The sequence below is a fragment of the Tenrec ecaudatus genome, chromosome 1 (assembly GCF_050624435.1).
Source record: "Tenrec ecaudatus isolate mTenEca1 chromosome 1, mTenEca1.hap1, whole genome shotgun sequence".
In the NCBI taxonomy this organism is placed as follows: Eukaryota; Metazoa; Chordata; class Mammalia; order Afrosoricida; family Tenrecidae; genus Tenrec; species Tenrec ecaudatus.
In genome coordinates this window covers 65,513,808-65,528,208 of record NC_134530.1, presented here as the reverse complement: position 1 = coordinate 65,528,208, position 14,401 = coordinate 65,513,808, and the positions used below count along the sequence as shown (strand labels likewise).

The following is a 14,401-nucleotide window of genomic DNA, read 5'->3' as shown; positions in this document are numbered from 1 at the left end:
TACAACTTTCCTCTAGTTCCTAAATGCTACCTCGCCCCCACTATCATTATCCCAATTCTACCTTACAAATCTGGCTAGACCAGAGGATGTACACTGGTACAGATAGGAACTGGAAACACGGGGAATCCAGGACAAGATGATCCCTTCAGGACCAGTGGTGAGAGTGGCAATACCTGGAGGGTGGAGGGAAGGTGGGGTCAAAAGGGGAAACCGATTACAAGGATCTGCATATAACTTCCTTCCTGGGGAATGGACAGCAGAAAAGTGGGTGGAGGGAGACATTGGACAGTGTAAGATATGACAAAATAATACAATTTGTAAATTATCAAGGGTTCATGAGGGAGGTGGGGGATGGGGAGGGAGGGGAAAAATAAGGAGCTGATACCAAGGGCTCAAGTAGAAAGCAAATGTTTTGAGAATGATGAGGGCAACAAATGTACAAATGTGCTTGACAAAATGGATGTATATATGGATTGTGATAAGAGCTGTAAGAGCCCCCAATAAAATTTAAAAGAAATAAAAACATTTTATATGCATAAAAAGATAAAAGTTGAGTAAAAGATAATATCAGTCCTCCAAACACATAAATAATTATGATATAAAATTATGAGTATAATAATAAAGTTGTGAGCAGGATGTTATAGGAAGCATATAGGACATGGTGGAATTTTTTCTAGGGATATAGTAAAATCAGAAGACTGTGGACAAAATGAGATTTTTTTCTGACTAGGGGGTTGATATGGAAAAGGGTATGAAGCCAGGAAAGCTAACGTTTCCTTTAGGGAACTTCCAAGTTTTTAGCTTGCATATTGTGCTTCTGTGCCTCAGAAGCCTCCAAAATCCAAACTTTTGACCTTGCAGGATAACCTGCCTGGACCTTCCAAAAGGCCTCTGAATTCTGCCCTTTAACTAACATTTTCTTTCCATCTTCTGAAAGTCTGTGTTGTTTCAGAAGCGCCTGTGGTACAATGAAAAGAATGCTGATCTCATGAAATAAAAACACCTCCAGTAACTTCCTTACTGAAGTAATACTAGACTGGAAACAATTTTTGTGTTTATTATCCAACTCGGTTCCAACCTTGAGGTACTTGAGGAAATATTTTACATATTGAATCATGTTTCTCTTTATGCATATATTCATGCAACAAAAAACCGGATGGGAGATACATACACTAATGAAACTGTCTTATTACTGCTAGAAATTGAGCTTCTGTCTGAAACCTCTTTTTCAGCCAAAATATTTGTTGAACTCTGTTTTTTAGCCTAGTAATTGTCTCTTGATACATTTACAAGAAAGCTAATGGTGTAATTCAATTTCTTTCATTTTCTTTCAAAAAATTGCTTTGCTTGCTGTTTTTATCTTCAGATGATTTACTAAAAATATTCAGCTATTACTCTACAAGGAGTGTGGACAGGGTTTTGACAGTGAGCTGCTGTTTACTTTATAGCTTGTCTTTGGACGTAATAACCGTCTGTTGTTAGTGCTGGATACACCACAATTTCTTAGTTATTTTAAAGTGTCTAGGTTATGTAGGGTATAACTTAGGAAAAGGACTTGTTCTATCAGACATTTATATGGACTATTAAATTTGGGTAAACAGAATGCTGCTGTTCTTAAAATAGATTGTTCAGAGGAACAGAACACAGAATCCAGAAATAGGACCAACTGCATATGAGAAATTAATATATGACCAAAGTGACATTTCAAATCAATGGGTCGAAGAGGACTTATTCAGTAAATGATATTGGAGTACATTTTTGAATAAAGGTAAGGAAGGAAACTTAGCTTATTACCTTATCCATAATACAGAATTTCAAGTATGTTAACATTTAAGTGTTAAAAAAAAGAAATAGGAAGCCCTAGAAGGAGACTTTAGTTTATGTTTTTATAATATTGAGCTGAGGAAGACATGATATGAGCTAAGGAATAATAAAAACTTTTTAAATTGCATATAGTAAAGTTGGAAACATTTTAAGAGTAAAACCTACCAACTGAGACAAATGTTTTCAACATATATAATAGGCAGAGGATTAATATCTGTACTCTACAAAAAAGCTGTTTGCAATCTGTAAGAAAACAACAACAAAAATACTTTGTGGAAAAATTACCAAAATATGTCATGACAAAAAATATATATAAATATCTAGTATAAGCCTGAAAAGAGCTTCAACTGAATTAATAATCAAACAATTATAACAGCATTTAATTTCCTTGCAGATGAGTTTTATCAAAATTATAGAGTATGAAAACCATTTTAGCAAACATGTAAGGAGCAGGCACTCTTAGAAACCATAACTTGTATTATAAATTGGTGTAATCTTTTCAGAGGATATTCTGGTAGCATAGAGTGTATCAAAATCCAAAATATGCATGTCCCTTATCTTTCAGTACCACTCTTATAAATTTACCAAAGGGAAATAATCTTAAAATTTTTGAAAGGTATAGGCATGAAGATAATTCATCAACAATTAAAAACAAATGCACATCCCACCAGTGGTATTTTAGCAAGTATTCCTCTTAAATCATATTATATATACATAAACTTACAAACCCATCAGCATCAGATTGATTCCAACTCATGGTGACCCTGCATAGGCTTTATGAGACCATAAATCTTTACAGGATCAGATTACCTCATTTTGTTTCCTTGGAGAAGCTGGTAGGTCTGAACTGCCGACCTTGCCATCAGCAGCCTTACTCACACAGCCACCAGGGCTCCTTAAATGTATAAGCAGTGGAAAACTATTCACCTTGTAATCTTAGAATAAGATTTCTGATCTAAAGACTGAAATTATCATTATTGTTTTTATGAATTGAGTTTCACACTCCAGGGAGAACTAGCATTCTTGCAATGTGTCCAGAATAATAGCCAGCAGAAGTGCAGGTACCTGACCTAACTATGTCACATTGGGAACCAGTGGAAGGGTTTGGAACATATTTAGAAAGAAGGCCCCTGTTCTTGAAAATTGTTGCCATTTGATTACTTATCTAAAAGTCTGAGTTCAAACCCACCCAGCAGTGCTGGTCAAGAAAGGCCTGGCAATGTGATTATATAAAGATTGCAGCTAAGAAAACCCTATGGAACAGTTCTACTTAGTAACACCTGGGGTGACCATGAATCAGAATTGACTTGACAGGAATAGGTGTTGTTGCTAAGTATCATCAAGTCAGTTCCAATCCATAAAAAAACCTACACACAACAGAACGAAACACTGCTTGGTCCTGTGCCATCCTCACAATTGTTCCTGTTCTTGAACCCATTGTAGAGAAGGCTTACAGATAGAATTTTCAGAGCCAGTGATAGTTTTACAAGAACAGTGACTTCTTCATTGCAAATACCCTTTTCCAACAACTTACATGGAAACTGTACATGAGGTCTTTAGCAGATATAATACACAGGAATGAAATCTATATCTATATCTGTGGGAAGAGATGATGGAGAAGCTCAGTATCAACCAAACAAAGGCAAGCGCTAACTGTAGAACAGACCATCAGTTGCTTATTTGAAAGTTCAGTTTGAAACTGAAGAAAATTAAAACAAGTGTACTGGAGCCAAAATAAAACCTTAAGCGTGTCCCACCTGAATTTAGAGTATATCTCAAGAATAAATTCAACACATTGACCACTAATGGCAGAAGATATGAGCTGTGGGATGACATCAAGCACATCATACTTTAAGAAAGTAGAAAGTCATTTAAAAGACAAAGAAAAGATCAAAGTGAGGTCAGAAGAGCCTCTGAAACTTGCTCTTGAATGTAAAGTAGCTAATGCATTTAGAAGAAATAATGCCATAATAGAACTGAACAGAAAATTTCAAAGGACAGTTCAAGAAGGCAAAGTAGAATATTGAAATGAAATATGATAAGAACTGGAATTAGAAAACCCAAATAGAAGAACATACCCAAGGTGAAAGGACTGAAGGGAAAAAAATCAAGTTGCAATATTGAAAGATTCCATGGACAGAATATTGAACAATGCAAGAAGCATCAAAAGAAGATGGGAGGGATACACAGAATCATTGTACCCAAAAGAATTAGCCAGTGTTCACAAGGTAGCATATGATTAAGAACCAGTGGTGCTCAAGCTGTCCTAAAGGCATTAACTTAACACTAGGCTCCAGAAATTGATAGAAACCCAATGGAAAAGCTTCAGAAAACTTAGGCAGCATTGGAAGCAATTGCTCATCTATACCAACAAATAGATGGCTACTTGGCCAACTGACTGAAAGAGATTCATATTTGTGCCTATTCCAAAGGTTACAGAATGTGCAAATTATCAAACAATATCATTAATATCACATGAAAATAAATTTTTATGTAGATCATTCAACAAGGGTAGCAGCAGCAGACTGACAGAAGCTGCTGGAAACTCAAGCTGGATAACAAAAAGACATAAAACAAGGGCTATCATTGCTGACATCAGATAGACCATGGCTCAAAACAGAATATCAGAAAGATGTGTATTTGTTGACTATGCTTAGGCATTCAACTGTTTGGATCATAACAAACTATGGATAACACTTCATTGTGCTCATGTGGAATCTACACAGACCAAGAAACAGTTGTTTGGACAGAACAAAGTAATAATGAGTGGCTTAACACAGGAAAGCTTTGTGTTAGAGTTCTCCAGATTTACTCATCCTATGGACTGGACAAATAATAATCTGAGAAACTGGGCTACATGAAGAAGAACATGGCATCACGATTAGAGGAAAGTTTATTAACCTAGAGCAGATGGCACAACCTTGCCTTACTGAAAGCCAGCGGACTTAAAGCACTTACTGATGAAGATCAAAGACTACAGCCTTCGGTATGGATTGCAACTCAATGTAAAAACAAATGAACAAACAAAACACATATCCTGATATCCAGACCAGTTGACTGTCATAATAAAAAGACTGAAGTTTTCAAGACTTTAATTTTGCTTGACTCTACAATAAATGTCCATAGAAGCGGCTGTCAAGAAATTAAACAGACCTCTTTAAAGTGATAAAGAGCAAGGATGTCATTTTGAGGACCAAGATGTGCCTAACCCAAGCCATGGTATTTTCAGTCACCTCATATACATGTGAAGTTGCACATTAAATAGAGGAAACTGAGTAAAAATTGATTAATTTGGATTATGGTGTTGGTGAAGAATATTGAAAGTACTGTAAACTGCCAGATAAACAAACAAAGCTATCTTAGAAGTAGTCCAGCTAAAATGCTTCGTAGAATTGAGGTTGCTGAGACTTTGTCTCATGTACTTGGGGCATGTTATTAGGAGATACAAATACCTGGGAGGTCATCATGCCTGCTAAAGTAGAATGGCAGTGACAAAGAAGACATATGATGAGAAAGATTGACACAGTAGCTGCAAAAATGGGCTGAAACGTAACAATCGTAGGGGTGGTGCTGGACTGCATAGTGTTCTGTTGTGCATAGGCTAGCTATGAATTAGAACTGACTTGATGGCACCTAACTGGTCTGGCAAAAACCAATGAATAAACGGTGGTGAAAGGCCAATTTTGACTAGCTCTAAAGATCCAGTAGATTAAAGATTCTTCATTTGTATTGAACTATACCCAAATAATGGTATTGGAATATTCAATTGGAAATTGGAACTATTCAAGCAGAGACTGGAGGGACCATTTAGTTTTCATATCACCTTGAGATGTCTTTCTTAACCATCTTGCCTGAAATAACATCCACACCCTGTTCACTTTCTTTCTCCCTTACTCTGCTTTATTTTTTCTTTGTTTTTAAGATCCAGAAATTATGTAATTACTTACTTGGTATCGGTTACCCTCTGGACCAAATATTTATTTATTGTCCCTCTTTCCCATTGGAATGTAAACTTCATGTGGGCAGAAACTTTGACTGTTTTGTTCTTTGCTGTATGTATCACATAAAATAGAACCAGGCTTGACATTTAATAGTTGCTCGATAAGCATTTAGTGAGTGAATGACTGTTAGAGAAGGGGATTCATACATCACATTTTACATTTTATAGCCCATCCAATTTTTTTAAAGGTTCTCTTATATAGCTTGTAAGTACCATCAGTGGAGGCTTTTTATTTTCCTACTAATGAATGCAACCATCATTTCTTGAGTGTGTTGTTGTGTACCATCAAGTCAGTGTGACACAGTGTCCCTATGCGTCAGAGTAGAACTGCCTCATACAATTGCCTAGGCTGAAATCTGTATAGGAGCAGACCGCCAGCTGTTTTCTCCCACAAGGGCCTGTTAAGTTTTAACTGCTCACCTTTTGTTTAGTAGCAAGTTCTTAGTCATTTCTTGTGCCTTAGAATTTATATATCACATTCATAAGCAGTTTTCAGTTATACACAGTCAATTCCTGTTATTTGCATTAAGCTCTATGAAGGCACTGAAAACAGCTAGCAAGTACTGAATCTTTGTTCTTAATGGAAATAGAGTTCGTAGGTTCATGCAAGCTTCTGGTCATATTTTTTTCAGCTGTATTTCTGCTTAAAGACATCTTTTAAACATATATATTGTTGTTTCATTCACATTGGACTCGTGTCCAATAGCAATATTACTCATACCCAAACAGGGCTTATGTAACATTTTCCATAAAGCACGCCACAGACTTAATGCGCTTTGAAACAAAGATAGTACTCATTACTATGCTTGGGAGCCATTTTAAATAGCAAAGTTAACACCCAAAAGCATAAAAACATTTTTAAAAAGCCATTAAATCATTAAATGGACATGTGTTTACAGTATGATGGCTGAAAGGAAGACAGAGCATCACTTTGTTGACCTTAGATGGGAACATGTAATTTAGGCAACTCAGAATTTTGCTGCTCTGTGAATATTGCATATAACCACAAAAGCATCACAAGTACTAATTTAGAATTACAAATAAATTTTAGCAAGTAGGTGAATTGCAGATGTGATATCTATAAGTTAGGGGGATTTGCTGTAAATGAAGTGGCTGGCTTTTTCTCATTGATCCCCGGGGCACAGTGGTTAAAGTGCTCAGGTACCAAACCAAAGGTAGACAGTTTGAAGTCCCCAGCCACAACAGCCCTTCTGTGGGAAAAAGAAGCGGCAGCCTTCTGTGAAGGTGACAGTCATGAAAACCCAACAGGATAGTTCTATTGTGCCTTTTAAAATTACGACGAGTCTGAATTGACTTGACAGCAATGAGTGGAGGCTTTTTCTCATCCATCAGGTCTAAGCTCAGATGTTCACCTCTGTAGAGCATCTGTTCGTGTCTATCTAAAATTGCTTCTAGGTCTTATCATATACCACCTTATTTTAGTTCCTTCAGGTACTTACCACTTATTATCTTGGTTGTTTGTTTGTGTGATATGTCTTACCATGCAACAGTTTGTAAATCCCATGAGTGCCGTCGTCTGCTGCTACCCTGTTTCCCCGAAAATAAGACAGTGTCTTATATTAATTTTTGCTCCCAAAGATGGACTAGGTCTCATTTTACGGGGTTATCTTAATTTTCCATGAAGAAGAATACGGTACACATTTATTGCTGAACCAAATAAAAGGAAATTTATTACCTGTGTATGGTACGGTAGTAGTTGTCATCACAAACCAGCATAACCAGACAAACTGTGAATCCTACAGTATCAAGAATTTCTTGTTACTACCATTATTTCCATGTACAACAATCTATGGTTCCTGTCTGCTCCGGCTGCGCTGCAGCCAACAGTGAGCTGCACTGCGGCGCCCACCGCTACAGTACAGTTACAGTAGCTTTGGGGGGCCTTATTATCAGGGAGGCCTTATGTTCAGGGAGGTCTTATTTTAGGGGGATGCCTTATATTTCAGGGAGAGGCAAAACTGTAAGTGGGTCTTATTTTGAGGGGATGTCTTACTTTCTGGGAAATACGGTATATTCCAACACTGGGATGCTGTCTAGCACTTAGAAGATCCTTAGTAAATATTTTTTGAATGAATAATTGAGTATATTCTAGATATAACTTTATACTTATATTAGCTATTATTAGTATCAAATTTCACAATATTAACTATTAGTGCCAAATTTCACAATAATTTCTGACTCTAAATATAGACTAAATTTCCTTGTTTGCATTCCCAAGAACACCTGTATTACTAGCGTTCATTTAAGTTTATCACAATTGTAACATTATTTGTGCAATCTTTTTTCCTTACTATCTCTAGACTTCAAACTCCATGGATTTAGAAACTACATCTACTTGTTCCTCTAACATTTAACATAGTATTTCACACATGGGAGGAATTTAATAAATATTGGTTAAATGGATGAATGTATGCACAATCTTGTTAGACAAATATTATTTCTGACTTTCAGATGAGTAAACTGAGACTTGGAAGGCAAGAAGTAAGTTTACCTAAAATAGTTAGTTAGAAACCAAACTATAACCAACATCTTCTACCTCCCAATCTTCCATTTATGCCAGTAATTACTAGACACTAAGTAACCAGGACTCTATTTTAAAAAGAAAACTATTCAGGATATTTTTGATGATAAGTAATGTTTAGGAATCAATGATTAAGGCAGCGGTCAGCAAACTGCTGTTCAAATGTGAAATTCAGTCTACAGCCTGTTTTTGTAAATAAAATTATAGTAATTTACATATTCATATCTTACAGTAGCAGAGTTGAGTAGTTGTGACAGACTCTGTGGCCTGTAAACCGTAATTTTCTTTTCTATTTGACCATGTACAGAAAGCTTATGAAACTTTGATCTGTATGTTTGCTGCCTGCCCTTTTTCTTTTGTGGTTATCGTAGTGCTGGGAGATGTGAACATATGATGTACAGTAATCCGTTGCTTGTGAGTCAAGGAGACTTGATGGCATGGTTAAGTGCTTATCTGCTAACTAAAAGGTTGGTGGTTCAAACTTATCAGCTATTCTGTAGAAGAAAAAGATATGGTCGTCTGTTTCCATAAAGATCTATTGCCTTGGAACCCTGTGAGGCAGTGAGTACGCTGTCTTAGAGGGTTATGAGTTAGAATCAACTCAACGGCAATGGGTTTGATCTGTTTCCCAGTCAATTCCAACTCATGGTGACTTCAGGTATTACAGAATAGAACTGCCCCATAGAATTTTTTTTACTTTAAGCTTTCTCACTGCCATCAAGTCAATCCTGACTCATAGCACCCCGTGTGGGTGTCCGAGACTGTAACTGTTTATGGGAGTAGAAATCCCAGTCTTTCTCCCCTGGAGCTGCTGCTGATTTTGAACTCTGAACCATGCAAATTGCACCCCGATGTATAACCACTACGGCACCATGGCTTTGATGAAGTAAATCATCAGGACTTCCTAATGCAGTGCCGCGGGTGCGTTCTGAACTGCTCTACTTTAAGTTAGTGGTAGTACACAAACCATTTGCTTCACCCAGGGGCCTGGCATATAGTAGGTACTAAAATTGTCTTGAGTCAATTATCTTCTTTTGCAATTTACCCAAGAATAAGAACTAAACTGTAAATAATCCAAGCAAAGATGAGTAAGCCGGTCAAAGTGGCTACATGACTTTTCAATTAAATACTAATAAGCTATTCCCTGATTGTAGGAGGTCTGGGGTTTCTAATCTGAGGTTACAGTACAGGAATTGATTACTATTAGTTGAATTATGTGATAGACAACTGTAATTAATGTGTAATTATTTTGGTACTTGGTTTAGAAGCTGCTATAATTTTAAAAGCCAAAGTCTCTTGGGTGCTTTTGGTCAAAATTCAAACTAATACAGCAATTACCCAGGACCAACCAAACCTCTGGACCTGCATTGCCTAATACAGTCTTTTCTTGTAGCCATTTAAATTAATTAAAATTCAGTTAAAATTTACTCATGTTAGCCATATTTCAAGTGCTCACTAGTTACAATGGTTAGTGGTCACTATTGAACAGTAAATATATAGAACATTTCTATTATTGCAGAAATTTTTATTGGAAGTACTGCTTTACATGCTACAGTTTAAGAATTACAGCCCACTCAAGTCCAAAATATTCTATTTAAAATTTCTATTTAATAAAAAGATGGAATAAAAATTTGTAATGTTTTCATTTTCTAATAGTGGACAGTAATACAATGTATTTAGTCCTTGGTTTAGAGTTCTCTCAACTGGCAACAGACTATTAAATTCTGATAAACTCTCTAATCCTCGACTCCAAGAAATATCCATCTCATTTACCCCATGGACTGTCTAGTCAAGATGATTAATCATTGGCCAGTTCATCAAATGGTTCAAAATAACCCTGTGATTTCTGGCCAAATCTATCTGACTTAGTTAACAATGGTGGGAATGGGTCTGGTTTTAAAACAGAGGCTATAAAGGAAATAGAGTGTAAAGTGTTGGCATTGTCTCTGGAGTAATTTAGATTTCATCATTCAGTTACTCATTTTTATTCCCAGCATCTAGTGCTTTTTGCATGGCCCAAAAGGGGCCCTGTGCTGCTCCACTACAGAGGAAACTTCAAGAAATGCTGGTTTGCTACAATGTTTTAGCTTGTGACAGTTCTGGGACCTTCCCTGCTCCCTCATGGGGTCACCTCTAGGTGGGTATTTGAGGACATTGTTAATATGAATTTGGTAATTTTGGGGGGCCAATGGGATATATATTTAATCGCCTGGCTCTTAAAATATATCCTCTGGCCCTAACATTGTGTCACTTTAAAGATTGCTTCTCTAACGCAGTATGCCTCAAATGTTCAGAGGCTCTGTACCATTTCAAGAGCGTAAAAGACTTCGGAATTCCCAATATGTTCTTACTTCCTAGGTCAAAAAAACTTCCCATGTCTTACTTTTCTCGAAACTATCAGATCCTTATTATTTTGAACCTCAGAGCAATATCGGTTGGTGGGTAAAAGAGTCAGTTTTGAGAGTGAGGATTCAAATATAATCTTACTCATTCGGCTTCTCCTTCCCTTATGTCATTCTGCCCCATGTCTCTAGCTACTCTCACTTTTATTTTTCCTGAGCTGAGACAGTGATATCTGACTACATTGGGTATTAGAAACTGTCATTGGCAGAAATAGAGAAGTCTTTCCTAGTGTCAGATTGTTCAGAAGGAATTCCTTATCTACCTTTTATCTCATCTCTTTTATTTTCCACCAGCTACCTGGGCATTTCTTCAAGATATTGATATATCTTGCTCTGGCACTTAGGATTGGATTACCTAGATCCCACCCCTCTGGCAAATATATTTCATTTTCTTAATACTCCTTTGATCTCTAACAGGAAAAAATGAGATTTCCCATACTCCATACCAGTCTGCAATGGCTAACATTTAGTGTAGATTACTTACTTCCTGAAAACATTCTTTTTTAGGAAGTTGACCATGATAGAGATTTCTATTTCCTTTTCAGGTCATTTTACCTGGGACAAATACCTAAAAGAAACATGTTCAGTCCCAGCGCCTGTCCATTGCTTCAAGCAGGTAATTGATTCTTAACATCTCTAGTAGATGGGAGGCAAATAGTTTTTTTTATTTGTTTGTTCGTTTTCCTGGTCCTTAGACAAGTAAAACACGAGGTAGGAGCCATTGGGCTTCTCTACTTGAGTGATTCAGAATAAATAAACTTATATGGGAAAAGCACAACTCAAGTAGCAATATTTGATCAGGATGGGTTTTGGCAGCTGATGTTCTCTACAGCTTCATCCCAGGAAACCAACATTCCTTCTTATCTCCTGGTGGGCATTGTGTATAACTGAAAACAACTATTCTTTTTTACTATAGCTCTTAATCCATACTAGTAGGAAAGAAAGTAATGGTTCTTAGGCCACTCTAGGAAATGGAACAGTGAGTCTCTCTTTATTTAGCATCCCTGCCACAATCTTATCTTTATGAACACATACTGGCATTGAGCTCTACTGATGAGCCTTTTAAGAGCTCATCAGAAGTCATCCATAGCTTTTCAGTAGGCCTAAGTGCCACCAAAAATGTACAGATGTTACTAATCATATCAGTATATGATAAGGCTGGTGAGCAGAGAAGTGTATTGCTTGCTAAACAAGCTACATCCAAGCAAGTTATTTATAGCTCCTTTCCTTTACTACACAATTATCATTTTTACAAGCTGTCACCTTTTCACTTTGAGTTTTGTCTGTTTTCAAAATAGGCATACAGATTGTGAACTTCTATGCATTTAAATAATAGAGACCAAATTTGTATGCCTACCTGAAATAATTTTTAGATGAAGACAAGATATTTTTTAACTACATTTTTCAAGTCACTCAAGATCAAGCATCCAAGCTGAGCGATCTCTGAGAGATGGGAAAAAACGAAGGGAAGCCCTATATTATCCAAGCCAATTTCCTTGAGAAAGTTTCCATGCAAGGAAAGGAATTTCAAAGAAGGGAAATGCTGGTCGAGCTGAGCAGACTCTAATTTCAGAAAATGGAGTTGAGTGTTGAGAGTCCAGGGAAACCAAGGCAGCTGGAATTTGCAGAACAGAGTACCAGACACACACACACACACACACACCCATCCCCCATGGAGTTCTAAAGAGGGTAGAAAGTCCTCCACTTCAGGTATTCATCAGAATGCATGATGCATATGAGGAAACTATCCACAGCCAAGGGAGAAACTATCAGATTTTAAGGAATTGAGCTCGATGTTCACACAGGGCTGGGAATAGTAATTTTCCCCACCAATATGTCTGGAAAATCTCACAGTTCACAGGGTACAGTAGAATACACGGAAACATCTTACTGAGTAGGGGAGAGTAATCAGTCTTAAAATGAGCCAGGCTCCATACCAACCTAACAAATAATAAAAGCAAGATTAAAAATAATCCCACTGTTTACAAGTAACTGCAGCTAAGAAGAAAGGACAAGAAGATGTATAGGATACAGAAATATCCAACACCCAACATGGTAAAATTTATAATTTGGGCATTCAGTTAAAGATAACCTGGCATATAAAGAGACAGGAAAAGAACCAAAAATAAGTTTATAATAATAATGAAATAAGTTTAATAAAATCAACTCAATAAGAAACATACTCAGATCTTAGAATTATCAGGCAAGAATATTAAAACAGTTACTTTCATGATATTCACTAAATTTACAAGTTAACTAGAGGTATGGTTGATAGGAAAAATAACCACATTAAACTACTGTGTTTAATGCACAATGCATTGATGAGACTAATGGTATAAAAATATTAGTAAGCATGAAGGCACAGCAATAGCAACTATTGGTAAAGGACACACAAAAAGAAAAAGGATTTTTCTCTATGGGATCACTTGAAGTAGTCTAATAGATGAGACTGGAATTCCCAAAGGAGAAGAGCAGCGAGGAACAGGAAAAATTATTTGAAGAATAATGGCTGAAGTTTTTCCAAAATTCAGGAAAACTAAAACCACAAATCCAAGTAGTTCATTGAATACCCCTAAAAAAGAAAAAGAATAAATCTACATTATGGCATATCATAAACTAATTGTTCAGGACCACTGATAATCTTAAAAGCAGCTAAAGGGGAAAAGATACTTTACACAGAGGTTAAGAATGATCAGAATAACATCACATGCCCTTTTATTGGAAACTGCAAGCAAGAAGAAAGTGAACAAACAATGTTTTTAAAGTATCCAAAGGGAACAAAACTGTCAACTTAGAAACAAAAATCTCTCAAAAAGGTAAAATATAGATGTTTTAGACATTAAAAAGCTGAAAGGTTTTAATACCAGCAGAATCATAATACAAGAAATGTTAAAAGAAGTTTTTCAAGCAGAAGGAAAATGATACCAGATGGAATTTTGGATCTATAGAAAGAAATAAAGGACACAAACCCAGAAATTATAAGAGTAAATAAATAAGTTGCCTTTCTTTTTATTTAAATTTCTATGAAAAATAATAATATAAACAACAACAGTTGTAATAAGTTGTGTAGTCAATAACTTGTATAAGTAAAATGTATGCTAACAGCACAAAGACCAGAATGGGAATTTATACAGTTTATCATTTTAGTGTAACAAATAAACTGTTTACTATTTACATATATAGTATTGTAACAGCGTTATATTGTACATAAAGTAGGATAATATTACTTGCCTATAGACAAGTTAAATGCAAGGTAATCAGAAGAAAGGAGTTAATAAAGATGAGAACAGAAATCAACTAAATAATGAACCAAAAATTATAGAGAAAATTACTGGAACCAAGAGTTGGTTCCGTGTAAAGACCAAGTAAATTGGTAAACCCTAGACAGTCTGATCAGGGATCAATGAGCGAAGACAATTATCAGAATGAAAGAGCTAACCACTTCAGATTCTATATATATTAAAAGGATAATAAGGGGATGTTATGGATAAATATATGCCTTTAAATTTCACATCTTAAATGAACTGATAATTCCACAAATGACATAATTTACTAAACCTCACTCAAAGATAGATCATCTGAATTGATCTGCATCATACTATTTGTATTTCAAAAATTAAATTTGTAGTTGAA

The 14,401-nt window shown here is 36.1% G+C and overlaps 1 protein-coding gene across 1 annotated transcript in view; it reads left to right on the top strand.

Moving 5' to 3' along the window:
• The window catches only part of SCMH1 (Scm polycomb group protein homolog 1), a 197,443-nt gene that overhangs the window by 63,976 nt on the left and 119,066 nt on the right, over positions 1 to 14,401 (top strand). Inside the window, 3 exon segments of the mRNA XM_075554608.1 lie at positions 10,361 to 10,462; positions 10,465 to 10,503; positions 11,314 to 11,384. Of these exon segments, the coding sequence (XP_075410723.1) occupies positions 10,361 to 10,462; positions 10,465 to 10,503; positions 11,314 to 11,384 (212 nt within the window).